Source organism: Rhincodon typus, chromosome 34 (genome assembly GCF_021869965.1).
Source record: "Rhincodon typus isolate 14 chromosome 34, sRhiTyp1.1, whole genome shotgun sequence".
Taxonomy (NCBI): Eukaryota; Metazoa; Chordata; class Chondrichthyes; order Orectolobiformes; family Rhincodontidae; genus Rhincodon; species Rhincodon typus.
In genome coordinates this window covers 23492748-23510525 of record NC_063365.1, presented here as the reverse complement: position 1 = coordinate 23510525, position 17778 = coordinate 23492748, and the positions used below count along the sequence as shown (strand labels likewise).

Here is a 17778-nt window from a genome sequence, read left to right as displayed (position 1 = left end):
GTCTGTTGTACTGATGGTACAGGACAAATCAAGGATGGTCATAGTGGTGTGTGGGACTTTGTCAAATATGATTCTGAGAGCATCACCGTCACCTTGATGCTTGACCAATCTCTGAAACAATTCTCCCAATTCTGGCACACATCCCCAGATGTTGGTAGGGAGGATTTTGCTAGATTGACAGAGCTGAGTTTGCTGTTATCATTTCTGATGCCTAGATTGCATTATCATTAGGTCTGTTCAGTTTCATTCAATTGAGATGTCTTAGTGATTTTTGATATGAAGTCATTTTGCAGGGCATTAAGAATCAACTACATAACTGTGAGTCTGAAGTCACATGTAGGTCAGGAAGGCCAATAGATTTTCTTTCCGAACTGAACCAAATAGGATTTTATGACAAATGACAATTATTTTACAGTCACCATTAAGACTTCTAATTCCAGAATTATTTTTTAAAGTCAAAATCTAACATTTGCTTGGTGGGATGTGAACCTGGATCCTCTGTATTATCCGGGTCTCTAGATTGTTAGTCTAGTGCCATTACCACTACACCATTGTCTCTCCCTTATTAAAAGTGCTTATTGACATGCAATGGTACAGAAAAGCAAAATGATTATTTTTAATTGCATTGACAAAAGCAGCACATTACTTCTATGACAAATACTCATTAGAATATCAGTAAATGTAGAATATTTCGAATCTAACAATCTTGGCACTGCGGTGCATAACATATAGGAACAGAATTAGACTATTTGACTTATTGAATCTGCTCTACCATTCGACCACACCCCTATTCTTTCTACGAAAGCCTCTCACTTTCCCATATTGTACTCTATCTGATATTTCTTTGCCTACTCTGCTAGCCTGTCCAAATCCTTCTGCAGCCACAATGCTACCTGACTCTCCACTTATCTTTATGTCATCTGTGAAATTAGCAACAGTGCTCTCAGTTCCTTCATCCAGATTGTTATGGTATAACATGAATATTTGTAGTGCCAAAACTGATCCCTGCAGAATTCCACTAGTCACCAGCTGCCTTCCTGAAAAACACCCCTTTATCCTCACTCTCTGCTGTTCTGCCGGTCAGCCAATCCTCTCTCCATACCAGTACTTTGTCCCTAACACCATAGGACCTTATCATATTTAGCAGCAGCCACTTGTGTGGGACATTGTCAAAGGCCTTTTGGAAGTCCAAATAGATCATGTTCACTGGCAGTCCTTTCTCTAACTTATTTGTTACTTCCATTAAAGAATTCAAACAGATTTGTTAGTCATTACAAAAGTGTGCTGTCTTAAGTTGCTGGAAAAGCTCAGCAGGTCTGGTAGCATCTCTGAAGAAAATTCAGAGTTAACGTTTCGGGTCCGGTGACCCTTCCCGACTCATCCCTATTTCATCATGCATTTCCAAGTACTGTGCAATCTCTTTCTTTAATAATGACTTCTGGGACCCTCCCTGACTCCTGCTCCAATGCCTCGATGATCTTCTCCGCTATCTCCTTCAGAACTATGTGGTGTAATTCATCTGATCCTGGTGATTTATTCAGTGTTCAGACCTTTTACCTTCCCAGCACCACCACCTCAGTGATGGCCACTAAGCTCACCTCTGTTCCACTGACTTGAATTTCTGGTTTGCTGCTGGTGTCTTCCACTGCGAAGACTGATGCGTAGTATCTATTCAGTTCTTTCGCTATTTCTTTGTACCCCAGTGCCATTTCTCCAGCGTTATTTCCACTGATCCAATATCCACTCTTGCTTCTCTCTTACCTTTTTTATATATTTTTAAAATAATTATTGTAGTCTTTTACTAGCTAGCTTATTCTCATATTTCATCTCCCCCACCCCACAATTCCTTTTTTTTTAGTTGTGCTCTGCTAGTTTTTAAAGGGTTCCCAATCCTTTAGCTTCCCACTACACCACATTGCTTGCGTTTTCTTTTCCTCTTGTACTGTCCCTAACTTCGTTTGTCAGCTATGATTGTCTCATCCTCCCCTTGTGTGATTCTTCCTTGGACTGAATTTCTGCTGTGTCTCCCAAATTACCCACAGAAACTCCTGCTGTTGTTACTCCACTGTCGTCGCTGCAGGGCTTTCTTCCAATCAACTCTGGCTAGCTCCTGTCTCGTATCTCTAGTTACCTTTACTCAATTGTAATGCTGTTACATAAGATTCAAGCTTCTCCTGAAGCTACAAAGTGAATTCTACTGTGTTATGGTCACTTCCCCCAAGGATTCCTTCACCTTAAGCTCTCTAACCAAGTCTGTCTCATTACACATCACCAAATCCAGAATTGCCTGTTTCCTATTCGGTCCTACGATAAGCTGCACTAAAAACCATCTTGTAGATATCCCATGAATTCATTTTCTGGGGATCTGCCACGAGCCTGATTTTCCCAATCCACCTCCAATTGAAGACCCCCATGATTATTGTAATAGTACTTGCTTGCATGCCTTTTCTGTTGCCTGATTTACTTTCTGCCCAATGCTTGGAGGTATGTACCTAACTCCCATCAGTGTCTTTTTTGCCTTTGCAGTTCTTCAACTGTGTCCACACAGATTCTATGGCTTCCAATGCTATATCGCTTGTTGCTATTGTTCTGATTTCATTTCTTTTTTTATTTTACTAACAAGGCAATCCTACCCATCTACCTGTCATAGAATATCATAGAATCCCTACAGTGTGGAAACAGGCCATTTGGCCCAACACGTCCATCCCACCCAGACCCAATCCCCTACACTTTCTCTGTAAGCCTGCATTACCCATGGCTAATCCACCTAATTTCCACACCCCTGGACACTATGGGCAATTTAGCATGGCCAATTCCCCTAACCTGCACATCTTTGGACTGTGACAGGAAACCGGAGCACCCAACAGAAACCCACGTAGACACAGGTAGAACATGCAAACTCCACGCAGTCGCCTGAGGGTGGAATCGAGCCTGCATCCCTGACACTGTGAGCCAGTAGTGCTAACCACTGAGCCACCGTGTCCTTTCGGTAGGATGTGTATCCTTGGATGTTTAGCTGTCAGCCATGATCCCCTTAGAACCACATCTTTTGGATGCCCACAACATTTTACCTGCCAATTTCAATGTGTGCTACAAGTTAATTTACCTTCTATGATATACTAATGCACTTAAGTACAACACCCTCAGTCCTACGTCGACCACTTCTCTTTTCATAGTTGTCCCTTATCTGCTGTGCCTGAAATTAGATTCCTAACCCTCTCTCTACCCTTTCTTTTAATTACCTACTGGTCTTTTAGTTAATCTGTAAATATTTGTCCTGTTTACCTTCAATCTGAGAGATACCTATTGTAAATGCTCAAATTAGCATCTACTATCGACTAATGCGGTTTTCCTGGGCTGTCACTTACTTTAGTGTTAATTCCCCGATTCTGGGAATGAATTTATCCTGTTTTTATTAAAAAAAAACCACACAAACTATGAGCCTGAAACGCACTTCTTTGCACCAAATTCCCACACTGCCTCCAAAGTCACTGAACAATATACTCAGTATATGTCTCACTCCAGATGGATTTCCTTCCTGACTCTGCAAAGCTTATTGGTTCTGCTGGTCAAGCTGAATTTTGGATGTCCAGTCTGTATAGTGCCTGAAACTTTAAAAACCCTGAATATAATAAAAATCTTCAAGTAAATTCTAAAGAGATTGGGATCCATTTGAACCTGCGAGTAGATGCTTCTGACCAATGCTGTCAAGCCTAGGATATCCATCGCTAGTAGTGTTGTACTGCAAGTGAAGCAGCAGTCCCAAGGACCTGATCACCTTCCCTAGGCAGTGCTGCAAATGTGGTAGTGAGCTTGAGGCTGGTGGAGCCATGCCACATTCTCCAGCATTTCACCCCAGTGCACGGTAAGGAACCACCGAGGAAAGCTCAAGAAAAGACTCCTGTGAAACGTGGGAGTATGTTTCTGTTGTTGAGCAGAAACAAAAAATGAAAACACCTCCTGAGAAAAAGAATCTAGACACAGTGGAAGTGAAATAAGGAAACTGAAGGGTGGTGGGTGGGAGGGGTGAACCAAGCTTGGGAACACTCAGTAATACAAGCACTAGAACTACACCAGTTTATTGTGCAAAAACTGGGCGTTTTTGAAATGGCTGATTCTTAGGTAGTTGGACTTGAGGTACTAACCTGGTAAGTTTGTATTATTTAATCAACAAAAATGTAATTTTTCCGACTTTTTTTTAAAATCAGGGTAAACGGGCAGAAAATAAGGAAGGAGCATCCAGTTCCACATCAGATGATGTACCTGGCGAAGGATTCACAATTCTTTCCACAAAAAGCCTTTTCCTGGGGCAAAAGGTAAAATTTGTAACATTATTGATTTGAATTAACCCAAAAATCTGGACAGGCATCTGTTCAGTGTACAATATATTTGTTTTTGTAATATTATTATCACTTTGCATGAGGATTGCCTATTAATGTGTTGATTTAACATACTATATATAAATTGAAATCCGATTCGAACCATTTGACCGTGTTTTGATTTTAATGGTTGATATTAATGTAGTTTATGTAAGTGCTGGGTTACAATTTAAATTTAGATCCCAATATTTATTTGTTCATTTAAGACTTTAAGCAATAAGGCAATATAGACAGTCTGGTGCAATAACTTGGGAAACTTTACTTAAGTTATGCCTAGCAAAACAGGGCTGAGAGTTTACAGGCGTAGTACAGCTTTTGCATTCCAGTTTACCTTAGGGCTGTGGTTGACACTTTCCAAAACGCTGGTCTCCTGCTCCCAATATGGGCAGCAAAACAACTTCAGTTTCAAATTTGGCATGTGCCTTGGTCGCATGTGCCTTGGTCACACAAATCTGCTGTTTATTATCTCTTTCCAAGCCACAGTAAATGTCACGATCCATTATGTCTTAACATTTTGATTGTCCTAGGTGAGGCCAGGCTGATTGCTATAAGGGTGTGTGGCCAATCTCTAATTGGCTCTTAAGGGTATGGACATTCTCCAGTATTACCTCTATTATTTCCTGACTGGTTCCTTAAGAGATGCCAGTTATTCATAGGCTCATCTCCTCTTACGTTTATTATTATTATTGTTATTACTACTTTGACTTTAAGATAAGATGATAGTTTATGATACCTTCTTTGTCTATTTGTTTAAGGTAAGGAAATGTATGCTGTCAGGGCCCAATGTTTGACATTTTTGAGCTCATTTTCAATTTTTGCTTAATTAGTGCAAGTTCCTATTAAATCAAAGACTTTGCATTGATCGTTTTGTCTTTCTTAGGGGCCATTTGTTAGGTAGTTTTATTTTCTTTTTCTCTGTGGTTGTGGGTGCCTGGAATGATTTTCTTTATTTTTTTTAACAAGACCAAGGATATGGTGCAAAGGTTTGTTATAGTTCACAAAGAACTAATATGAAACAATTGGTATATAGAGAGTGTAAAAAAGGAAAGTAGTGAGATTTCCTTGTACATTTTTAGTAGGAAAAACAGTGGGCCAATCAGCCTTTCAAGCCTGCCCTGCCACTCAATCGAACCATGGCTATTGGAACACTTAAATGCATTTTATCCACTCCACCTGTATAACCATCTCTGAATCTCTACCTTCTACATACTTAAAAACTGAGCTTTCACAGCCCTATTTGGCAGAGAATTGCATAAGTTCACACCCCTCTGACTAAAAGCATCTCTCCTGATTGTTATGATGTGGAGACAGGCAGCTGAACCAAATCAAAATTTGTGTTCGCAACACAGTAAAACTGCACCCTTCAAATACCTTCAATATTGACCCCATTGGTTCCTAATTAGACGATTTGAATAACCATCCACATACTTTGCAAATAATCAATTCTGGAAACCAGCTTGTAGCTTAAACAAAAGACTTAGCAACTTATTAATGATACAATAACTTTTCAGTTGAGCAGAATAAAGCAACAAAGTAATCTAATTGGTCTGTGCTTAAAATCCAAAAACCTTTGTTTTCAGCCCCATTCACACAAAATACAGACAGACAAATAAGCACAGCTAAGGGCTAAATAACAAGAGAAAAATGACAAAACTAGCCAGATTACCTAACTGGTTTTCATAATGCATTGTTCCACAGGCATAGATGGTGGTTTCTTGGTTGATCTTCTGAATATGTCGATCAGGATCACCCTTTACAATTCACTCAGCTAAAAGGAGTAACTTATAACTTCATTTTCTGTTCTCTGAGCTTTCCAAGAGCTGCTAATAGACAGGGAGCTTTCAAATCTTCATGTTGTATCAACAGCCAGATTCCTTCTCATAGAAAACACAGTCCAAAACCCAATTCAAACTCTGACCATTCTCTGACAGACTGAGCATCTCCTCCACGAGGTCTCAATTACCATTCAACATCTGCTTGAGCATAAGATCTTGCTGGAACCGCTTTCCAGGTACTGACCTCATTAATAGATAACTTATTATCTGTTTAAACGTAATCTGGTTCCCTTATGATGAAGAGTCTGCAGAACCTTTTGATCAGGAAATAATTAACTTCCATACCTGGCCTCACGAATAAATAAAAGCTTATTTGATTTTTTTTTTTCTTTATTCATTCATGGTATGAGGACATTGCTGGCTAGGCCAGCATTTATTGCCCATCCCTAATTGCCCAGAGGGCAGTTATGAGTCAGTCACGTTGCTATGGGTCTGGAATCACATCTAGGCCAGACCAGTTAAGGATGGCAGTTTCCTTCCCTAAAGGACATTCGTGCACCAGATGGGTTTTTCCAATAACTGGCAGTGGATTCATGGTCATCATTAGACTCATAATTCCAGATATTTCTGAATTCAAATTCCACCAGCTGATGTGGGGGGCTGGAATCGAACCCAGGTCCCCAGAACATTACCTGGGTTTCTGGATTTACAATTCAGCAATAATACCACTAGGCCATTGCCTCCCCTATACCTCCTCTATATTCCTTTTAAACTCAAGTTATAACCATAGTCCAAAAGTCATCTTTAGCTAACAGTTCCCAGTTCACAGCTGCAAACCAAAATTAAAAAAAGAAATAAAAACAATTAAAAATCAGCAAGGGTTCTAGCATCATCTCAAACCAAAGCGGTATTCCCCTTATTTTTGAATAGTGTTGTTGGTTGTGGACTTCCCAGCCAGGGGAAATGTTTTAGTTGCATCTACCCTGTCTTTCCCATTATGTATTTTGTAAGTTTCAATGAGATCGCCTCTCATTCTTTGAACACACCGAGAGTATGTAGGCTCAGTTTGCCCATTCTCTTTTCATGAGACAGTCTCGCCAATCTGAGAACAAATCTGGTCAATTTTCATTACAGTCCCTCAATGGCAAGAATATCTTTCCTGAGATAAGGTGATCAAATCTGCACACAGTACTCCAGGTGTGTCTAATCAAGCTCCTATACACTTGAAGCAAGACTTGGACCCTCTTTTAGCACAGTGGTATGAGTAGGCCCGGGTTCAAGTCTCACCTGCTCCAGAAGTGTGTAATAACATCTCTGAACAGGTTGCTTAGAAAATAGTTTGAGCAAGACTCTTCCACTTCTGTGCTCAAATCCTCTTACAATAAAGGCTAACATTCCATTCGCCTTCCTAATAGCTTTCTGCACTTGCACGTTATCTTCAGTGGCTTATTGTCTGTTTGTACATGTATATTTTCCGAACATTTACCACTTAAGAAATACTCTGCACATCTGTTTCTCACTACCAAAGTGGATGACCTAATATTTTACCAAATTATTTTCAACATTCTCACCCATTCACTAAGTCTGTCTAAATTCTCATAAAGCAGTTTTACATCTACCTCACAACACATTCCCACTTAGCTTTGTATCATCTGCACATTTCGATATATTACATTTGGTTCCCCAACTCCAAATCATTGATATATATTGTGAACAGCTGGGGCCCAGGTATTGATCCATACAGTACCCCACTAGTCACAGCCTGCCCCTGTGAGAATGGCCCACTATTCCTAATCTGATTTCTGTCTGTTGTCCAATCATGAATTCATGCCAGCACATTACCCCATCCCATGTTCTTTAATTTTTCTAACTGGCTATCTGAAAATTGGCTCTCCTTTTTTTTTATTAGTATGTGCATTGTTCTGAGTACTAAAATTTTAAAAATTTTACACTTGCAAACCTAAACACACATTGTTACAAAATTAACCTGAATACAAGGATTAAATTCAGTTCGGGATTGAGCCTCTCTAGAATTTCCTTGCTCAGAAGGCACTGGATGCAGAATCTTTAAATATTTCTAAGGCAGAGGTAAATAGATTCTTGATTATGAAGGAGGTGAAAGATTATTGTGGGTATGTAGGAATGTAGATTTGAGGTTAAAATCAGATCAACATTATCTTATTGAATGGTGGAACAGTCTAGAAACGTTTAGAAGCCTACTCTTGTTCCTTGATTGTATGTTCGTAATCACATTTAATTGTTCCTCATCTACCATAAATTAAAACAAAGCCAGTGCAGTGCACACTAGTTTCTTTCTCCATTAACTTCCCTTCTGCCTTTGCTGTTGGCCAATAAAGATTAAATGAGGTGGGAGAATGTTAACTCACATTATTCAGCCTGGGAAGGTTGCATTTTCTCAAAGTCTGTCTGTAAAATGTAAATTAACTCAACAGGATACTCTGGCACTTTGTTACCTTCATTCTGTTTAAAATCCCATAGTGCATTCCTTTGTCACATAAGCTTAAGGAGAGTCACGTGGTATTAAAATGTACATTTGTTACAGTTAATACCATAATTTTAGATTAATCATTAAAATTAAATGAATACAGTTGGTGTGGTTTAAAGTGAATTAAATTAATTATGAAATGTTAATTTCTCTACTCGTCCTACAAGTGGTTTACTCAACCTTCTCTTTGTTTTCAGCTGTCTTTGACTCAGAGTGAAATCAGCAACATCGGTTCAATTAAAGTTGAATGCATCATTAACCCAACAAATGCTGAAATAGATCTGAAAGAGGACGTAGGTATGTTTTTATATGTTTTTCCCTCTGGGGTCTTAAAGTAAACAGTTGGTTAGTTGAGAAATTTCAGCCACTTTGTGAAGTCTGTTAGATATATTTGGGTTAACTTCCTGTATGCACATTAGTATACCTAAAATAGATTGGAAGTATTGAAATACAAAATTTAGGTTAAAGTTATCATTATAAGGTTCACTGATCCAGTCAGTTGTTTTTTTTTTTAAAACTGTCTCTTCCGATCAATTTGTGTCTCTTCTAATTGAAACTGTCTAATTGATACATACTTTTCCATGTGTATTCCTTTTGACAAATTTAATTTTAATTTAAAGTAATTAAGAATATCCCTAGTTCGCAAAAATAGGATCATGTAGCAATGGATTGCTGTAGCCTGCTCATCCTGTCTATATTTGAGCAGCAGTTCAGAGGCAATTATGGATCTTATAAATAAAAAGATATTGTAATTATATTACAATTTATCAACCACAAACCACTGATATTAGAGCCGAAATGTCAATTTCGTGATAATATTCTGAACTTTGGTTTTGCTGGTACAGGTTTCACTAATATATTTTGATAGACTCCAAATTAACAGTAGTGTAGACATTGCCCTCATAAGTTGATTTTTCGCCAGTGATGATATGAGCATCAGCCTGATCACTCGATGAGTGAATAACCTTGAGTTCTGTCTTCTGCCTGCTACCTGCTTTCCTGTCAGAGTACATTGCGACCCCTCCCCTTCAGCCCATTAACTAAATCTCCAAGCAGAATTGCAACCTGAATGTTCAGAGTCAACTGATTTCCCGTTGCATCTTTACAAACTGGATGTTACTCCATGCTTTTGTTTTTAACAAGATGTTACTTCAAATTTGTCAAATGAAGCCCTTATTCTTATGTAGATATAGAGCGCAGTTACTGTACCAGCTTCCTTAATTTTAATCATATTGATTCATATTGCAAGAATATAATAAACAAATGTATTACTTGAAATATATGATTGACCTTCATTAATCATTTCATTCCCAAATGGACTGAACCTACACCTAAAAGAAGTGAAAAACATATGGACATGTTTTCTTCTTTTTTCTCACAATGCAGTTTTTGCACCCAAAATATATTAAGCTTTAAAGTCTTCACTACCAGAGGGATGTTGGAAGAAATTTTCCCTTGTACATGTTAAAAGATTATAAATTGTCCTGTGTAGCACTGCACAAAAATATTCTATCATACTGTTCACTCATTAATGATATCTTAGTTCCCTGTGAGAGTCTCCAGAAGAAGTAATTCTGGGAATTCAGTTTGTAATTCAAATGGTGGAGGTGGAAGTGGAACTTGTATTATAGTTTGACTCTTCTATTGAGGTTGATTTCACTTTACCGCCGACAGTATATTTTTAATAATAATTGTAATTTCAGGTAACGCTTTGGAGAAAATGGGTGGAAAGGAGTTTTTGGATGCTGTGAAAGAGCTGCGGAAATCTAACGGACCTTTGGAAGTAACTGGGGGCAAGTAGTAATTTCTGTGTTATACATTTTAGGTTTGCTGTCTTTTTATGCAGTTAACTATATTGAAGTCAATTAAATTGTTTGTATTTAAAGATTCGTAGTTATTTTTCTGTGGTGTCTGAACATAATCACTTTAACATTGTATTCATTAGATGAGACTACTTGAAATGTTAATTATATGAATATCAAAGTATATTGGTGTTTTTTGAATAATGCAATGTTACATGTAAAATTCTTGTCCAAGCGTTACATGTTGGGTATTTTAAACCAAGTCGGTATGGGGAACCAGGCAATAATTAATGTGTTTAAATATAAAAATAACAATAAATTTTGTTCTGAAGATCTTGCAGTTTACTAGTAGAGACCTATAGGTTATGGCTTAGCTGACCAACTACCTGTTGTGATATGCGTACAGGTATAGAATCAGAAACCCTACAGAGCAGATAGAGGCTATTTGGCCCATTGAGTCTGCATCGACCCTCTAAAGAGCATCCCACCCAGTTCACCACCCCATCATATCCCCACAACCTGGCATTCACCATGGTTAATCCACCTTGCCTACACCATTCTTGGACTATGGAAGGAAACCAGAGCACCTGGCGGAAACCCAAGCAGACACGGGGAGAATGTGCAAACTCCACACGGACATGGACATGTACCCAAGATTCGAATCAAATCTGGGCCTTGGCTCTGTGAGGCAGCAGTGCTAACCACCTGAACTACCATGTTAATTAACTATAATTAGCATTACCTTCTGCAAAAGCGATAGATCTAGTTAGAGGTTAGTGGAGCACTTGGAGTCTTAATTCATTGAATTGTTCGGAGCAGATAATTGGGAACTGATATAAGCTGCAAGCTGATAGTGTCACTTGAGATTTGAGGCTCGTAAATCCCCAGAATTCAACTTATTCATCTGGCTCACAACTGTTCCCAATTGGAAAAGTCTTTGCATGTTCTGAAATGACTGTTTGAATGGAATTGTGCGAATTTTGCCTTCAAATATCCAAATTACAATTTGACATGGTATTTTAAAAGCCCTACTCTTCCATTCAGTTTTTTGGGTATCTTGATTTTATACATTAATGTACAAAGGAAACTTCTTGTCTACTTAAAAATAGCAAACCTAATGTGTTTCAAAAAACTAAGATCAAAATTTCTGCTACTAGGATAGGATAGCTAAGCTAAAAATACAGTTTGAAAAGTACAGTTTTGTTTTCTGTCACATGTAAGTGAGTAAATCCCATTGAGGTTTGTCATAATCTAGTAAATGATCTGTGCAAATGTTGACCCAGTGGGTTGGTATTGGCAGTGACTTTTTTTGGACTCCAGTACCTTCAGGATATTTAAATTAGCTCTCTGGAGCTCTTTGATACTAGACTAGATTTTGAGTCCTGAATTTGTAAGGAGTAAAAGAAATGGTGGCTGAAGCACAGGTTTGGGATTCCTGTCACTATTCCAGCAGTATGGGAAGGGGGTAGGTTGGGAAGCTGACTGCAGATTGCCATAAAGGTGCTATTGTGCTGTATGCTGACCCAAATATCAGTATTTCAAAAGGGTAGAGAAGTTTCAGAAAGTCGTGGAAGGTTTGCAAATAACCAGAGCTTTGCAGTAAAGTTAGCAGGAAAGTTACAGGGGAAGATGTGCCGTTGTTCAAGGGAAGGTAGAAGAGGAAGGCTGACCTGGGTGGCAGCTCAGGTTGCAGGGCCATCAGGCCATGAATCCAGACCTGTAGAAATCCTAGCCCGCAGAAGGAAGATTGGCACTGAAAATGGGTCCAACGCTGTCTCCCCTACCAGCCATCGAAATAGCACAGCAGCAGTGTAGGAGTGTGAGGAAGGTTGCCTCGACAGCAAGAGGGTGAACTTTGGAGGGGCCAAGTTGAAAGAACTGAGAGTACCATAGGCTCATATAGACTATCACAGCAGGCATCCTTACCTGAATATGTCTGAGCAGCAATGTAGAAAGAGACTGTGACTGTCCAAAGACATGGTAATGCATCTTTGCACCTTCGTTAATGATAACCTGTCATCTTGACAGGCCCTGCCTACAGCACAAAAATTATGTCAGGAATCAGTTTCTTCATGGCAGAGTAATTTCGGAGCTCTATTGCTAATCTTTTAGACATTTAATGTTTTAACGAAGATCTGTAGCTTGGGTTGTGGTTGGAGTTGTTGGCTGGTTCACCGAGCTGACTGGTTTCCATGCACACGTTTCATCTCCCTTCTATATGACATCGTCAGTGCTGTGTAGCTTCCGTTGAAGTGTTGTTGTTCTGTTTGTATGTGTGGTCTGTCATGGTGGGCAGTCTTGTTTCCTGTTTTGTACCGTAGCAGTATGTAGATGGGGTCTATTTCAACATGTTTGTTAATTGCATCGGTGGTTGAAAACCAGGCCTCCAGTAATTCTCGTGCTTGTCTTTGTCTAGCTTGTCCTAGTACTATAACACCAACTCGCAGCAAACGGGCATGACCAATTCTCCCGTGTTTCAATACACTCTAGCATTGAAGGACGTCAAAGTTGCAGTGCTAGGACAAGTGAGACAGACAAGCACGAGAATTCCTGGAGGCCTGGTTTTCAACCACCGATGCAATCAACAAACATGTTGAAATAGACCCCATCTACATACCACTACAGTACAAAACCGGAAACAAGAGGCTACACAGCACAACAGAGGCTACACTGCACTGATGATGTCACCTTGAAGGGTGAAACCAGTCAGCTCGGCGAACCAACGAACAACTCCAACCTCAGAGCATTGCCCTCTACTGCATCGATGCTTATGCTTATGCTGATGCCCCTTTTGCAAGGGCCATTGAGTTCATTGCCTTCCCTGTAAGTGCACCCTCACAAGCACAGATGACAGTGGGTTTCTCCACAAAGTTTACTTCCCTTAGGTTCAGGGTGTAAATGACTCCACTCTTATTTCAATGACAGACCTTACTGGTTTTTAAAAGAGAAGCCTACTTTAACTGGTGTGCAACTTCAAAGAGAACTTCTTGCGTGCTTTCCAGGCAGCAAACGTGACACCTTTTCTGCAAGAGAACCAAGGTTCAATGCTAGGCAACAACATGGAACTCAAGACGATGAGGATTCTAAGAGTGTACTACAAAGTAACAGGACAGCCATACCCAAGGAGTTGGAGAAGGATCCATGCAGCATTACATTGTTGCATGGGTTTACTGATCTAAACAGTATTTAGCTGAAGGTTGTGGAGTCCCTGAATGCTAAGATGTGCCTGGCACTACACTAAATATATGCCTTCACAAGGAAATCATTCATACCAACATCCTTCCAAAATTTTATTGTCACATAGTGTAAAACCGTCTGTAGTCTCCACTGGCACGGATAAAAAACCTATTGATCTGTGCACGTTGTAAACAGTACTTGATAATTTGTAAAGGGCATTCAAAACATTGAAACAGTTACTGTAATTATGTTGTTAGTTGAGACATTATTTGCAGACTACATAGAGTGAGTCACTGTGCTTTCTTGCCTATGATCAAGGTGCTCTGGTGCCTTGCAAATGTGAACATTCTTATCGTATGCTCCCATAGTTGGCTAAGAGGAGGTAGAGGCATTCTGCTCATATACATAGTACTCAGCGGCTGTGAGGACCATTAGAATTTGTTGGGTATGTCCTAGTCTGTGGTTTTGTTCTCTGCATCTAGGCTGAGAAAATTGACATCAATTGTTGATTCATTTGTCAGACGAGATGAGTGTGATGTATCTGCAAACTACGCAGAACACTCATCTTTCTCCTGAACTTCAGTTCTTGGTCAGGTTTCTTACTGGTATGAAAGAGTCTGCTGGGAGTGCAGCTGGCAAACTCTCCACCATGAGAACATGAGTTGGAGTCTGCCATTCAGCCCCTTGATGCTTTTATGTGAAATGGCAGAGCAGCAAAGTACTTCGGATTCTGGATATCATAAAATGTAGGAGAATCTCTGCAAATCTGAGGAAGTCACTTTGGACTCGGTCAAAATTTGTCTCACTCTCCACAAAGAGAAAAAAGGATCAGAAGTAGGCCATTCAATTCTTCAGGTTGTCTTCACCATTCAAACAATCATGGTTGATCTTCCAACTTAGTTCCCTATTCCTGCTTTCCCCCCGCTACCCTTAGATCACTTTAGCCCTAAAAACTATATCCGACTCCTTAAACGTTCAATGTTTTGGCCTTAAACACTTTCTATGGCAGAAAAATCCACAGGCTTACCACTCTCTGGGTGAAGAAATTTCTCCTCATCTCAGTTCTAATTGGCCTACCCCATATCCTTTGACTGTGACCCCTGGTCTGGATCCCCATTCATATGGTTCTTCCTGTGCTTACCTTTTTTAATCCTTTTCAGAGTTTTATAGGTTTCTATGAGATCCTCCCAATTCTTCTCAATTACAGTGAGTATAATCCGGTCTCCGTTTTATGGTGAATAATCTAGGTTCTCTTTATATGTCAGTTCTGCTATCCCAGGAATCAGTGTGGTAAAGCTTTGTTGCACTCCCCATATAATCAGAACATCCTTCCTCAGATAGGCCAAAACTGCGCACAGTACTCCAGGTGTTGCCTCACCAAGACCCTGTACATTGTAGCAAGACATCCCTGCTCCTGTATTCGAATCCTGTAGCTATGAAGGTCTGCTGCACAAGGACACCCAGATCTTGTTGCACCTCCCCCTTTCCCAATCTATCCCATTCATTTATAATATGCCTTCCTGCTTTTGCTGCCAAGGTGGATAATCTCACCCCTGTCCACATTATGTTTCATCTGCTCACTCACTCAATTCGTACAACTCGTACCAAAGCATCTATGCATCTTCCTCACAGTGCTACATCCTCATAGTTCATCCTCTCACCCAGCTTTGTGTCATCTGCAAACTTGGATCGTTTCAAACCCATTTGTTCTTAGTCCTTTTATTTCCTGTCAGCCAACCACTTCTCCATCCATGCCAGTACACTTCCCCCAGGCTCATATGCTTTAATTTTACATGCTAATCTGTTTTGTGGGATTTTATTGAAAGCCTTCAAAAAGTGCAAGTAAACCTTATCCACTGGCTCCTGCTTATCAACTCTACTAGTGACATGCTGCAGTAAATTTGTGTAGGATTATTTCCTTTTCATATATCCTTGCTGACTCTACCTAATCCGGTCACTGTTTTCCAAGTGCTCTGATATTACTTTTGTAATGGACTGTAGCATTTTCCCTACTACTGATATCTTTAATGCCCTGTTTTCTCTCTCTGTCCTTTTTTAAACAGTGGGGTTCGATTAGCTACCCTTGAAAGATGACCAGCTAATGTATCTACCACTTTTGGGGCCACTTTCTTAAGTATTGATGTAAATCATCAAGCCCTGGAGATTTATCAATCTTTAATCCCATCGATTTCACCAACATCGTGTCCCTACTGATGCTGATTTTCTTTAGTTCCTCACTCTCACTAGACCTTGTTTTCCCAACTTTTGAGGGACGTTATTTGTGTTCTCATTTATGAAGACAGAACCAAAATATATATTGAATTGGTCTGCCGTCTCTTGGTTCCTCATTATAACTCTCCCTCTTTTTGACTGTAAGTGAGCCGAGTTTGTCTTCACTAATCTTTTTTTTAATGTACATACAGAACCTTTTGCAATCAGTTTGTATGTTGCCTGCAAGTTTATTCTTGTTCTCTGTTTTCCCTCTGTTAATCAACCCCTTGTCATCTTTGCTGAAATCTGAACTGTTCCCTCAGGACTGTTGGGTTTTTGGCCAATTTGTATGCCCTTTCCTTGGGTCTAATACTGTATTAATTCCCATTGTTACCCATATTCTGGCTACATTTTCTGTTTTATTTTTGTGATGGGCAGAAATGAATAATAGTTTAAGATCCTCCATGTATTCTTTAAATGCTTGCCATTGCCTATTCATTGTCATCCCTTTAATAAAATTCTCCAATTTGTCAGAGACAGCTCATGCCTCATACCATTGTAATTTCCTTTTCAGATTCAGGAGCCTAGTCTCAGAATCAAGTACATTATTCTCAATGACAAATTCTACCATGACACAGTCACTGTTCTGCAAGGGGCCTCTTTCAGCTAGATTGCCAATTATTTCTTTCTCATTACAGAATATAGCCTTGGATGGCCAGTTCTTAGTTGGTTCCTCAACCTATCTATCCAGAAAACCATTTCATACACACTCAAGGAATTCATCCTTTTATAGATTAGGCAATTGAAAAGATTAATAATACCATATGTGGATTAAGGTTGCCCATAATTACAACCTCACCTTTATTGCTTGTGACTCTACTTGCCCATTTAATGGCTTCCCCAATAGAAACACTAGTTTGTGGGTCTGTATGATCACATTCACTGTTGTTTTCTGCCCTCATGTTTCTAAGCTCTACCCGTTCAGATTCCATTGAACAGAGCTAACATCTTTCCTCACTATTGCTTTAAACTCCTTAATCAGCAATGCTATCCCACCTCCCTTTCCTTTTTGTTTGTCCTTGCTATAACTGAATACCCTTGGGTGTTTAATCCCTGCTCATTCTGGAGCCATATCTCCATGATCCCAACTATATAATAACTGGAGTTTGTGGAACAAATTTGTCTGCTGAATTTCTGCTACATTTTCTGCTATTCTTGATCATGGCTGATCATTTACTCTACACCATATTCCTGCACTATTCCTATATCCCTTAATGCCATTAACAACTGGAATATTAATTTCGGTCTTGCACTTGCTTGATGAATGAGCTTGCACAGAATTCTGGACCTGTCTGAAGCCTCTTCCAAAGATTCACCACTATCTGAATGAAGAAGTTCCTCCTCCTCTCGGTCCTAAATGATTTGCCTTTTATTCTGGAGACACTATCCCCTAGTTCTAGACCTTGCAGCCAGGGGAAACCTCTTCTCTGCATCTACCCATTTATCCCTTAAGAGTTTTGTAAGTTTCTAGCCAATGCCGGCCTTTCTTCTGAACGGCAGAGAACAGAGGCACGTACTTCCCTCTCTCTCTCTCTCTCTGTCCTCTCCTCCCCCACTCCCCCCACATATGGGCCAGTCCTCCCATCACACAAATCAGTCTGTTGAACCTCTGCTGCACTCTTTCTACAGCAAGTGTATTCTTTCTTAGGCAAAGGGACCAAACCTGCACACAGTATTGTGTCTACTCCGTGTTCTATACAATTGAAGCAAGTCATTTTTGCTCTTGTACTCATCCACTTGCAATAAAGGCTAACATAGCTTTTGCCTTCAAAATGCTACTTTTCAGTGATTCATGAAAGAGGACACTTTTTAAGCTGTCACCAATTAAGAAATACTTTGCATTTTTGCTCCTCCTACCAATGTGGATT

General features: G+C 39.7%; 1 protein-coding gene across 5 annotated transcripts in view; it reads left to right on the top strand.

Annotated features, from left to right (window-relative positions):
• LOC109913403 (core histone macro-H2A.2) overlaps nt 1-17778 on the top strand; it is a 56763-nt gene that overhangs the window by 20628 nt on the left and 18357 nt on the right. For all 5 annotated transcript variants that reach the window (XM_048616161.1, XM_048616163.1, XM_048616164.1 and 2 more), the window contains 3 exons: nt 4209-4316; nt 8858-8957; nt 10364-10453. In XM_048616161.1, coding sequence (XP_048472118.1) covers nt 4209-4316; nt 8858-8957; nt 10364-10453 — 298 coding nt within the window. The remainder of the gene's footprint in view (nt 1-4208; nt 4317-8857; nt 8958-10363; nt 10454-17778) is intronic.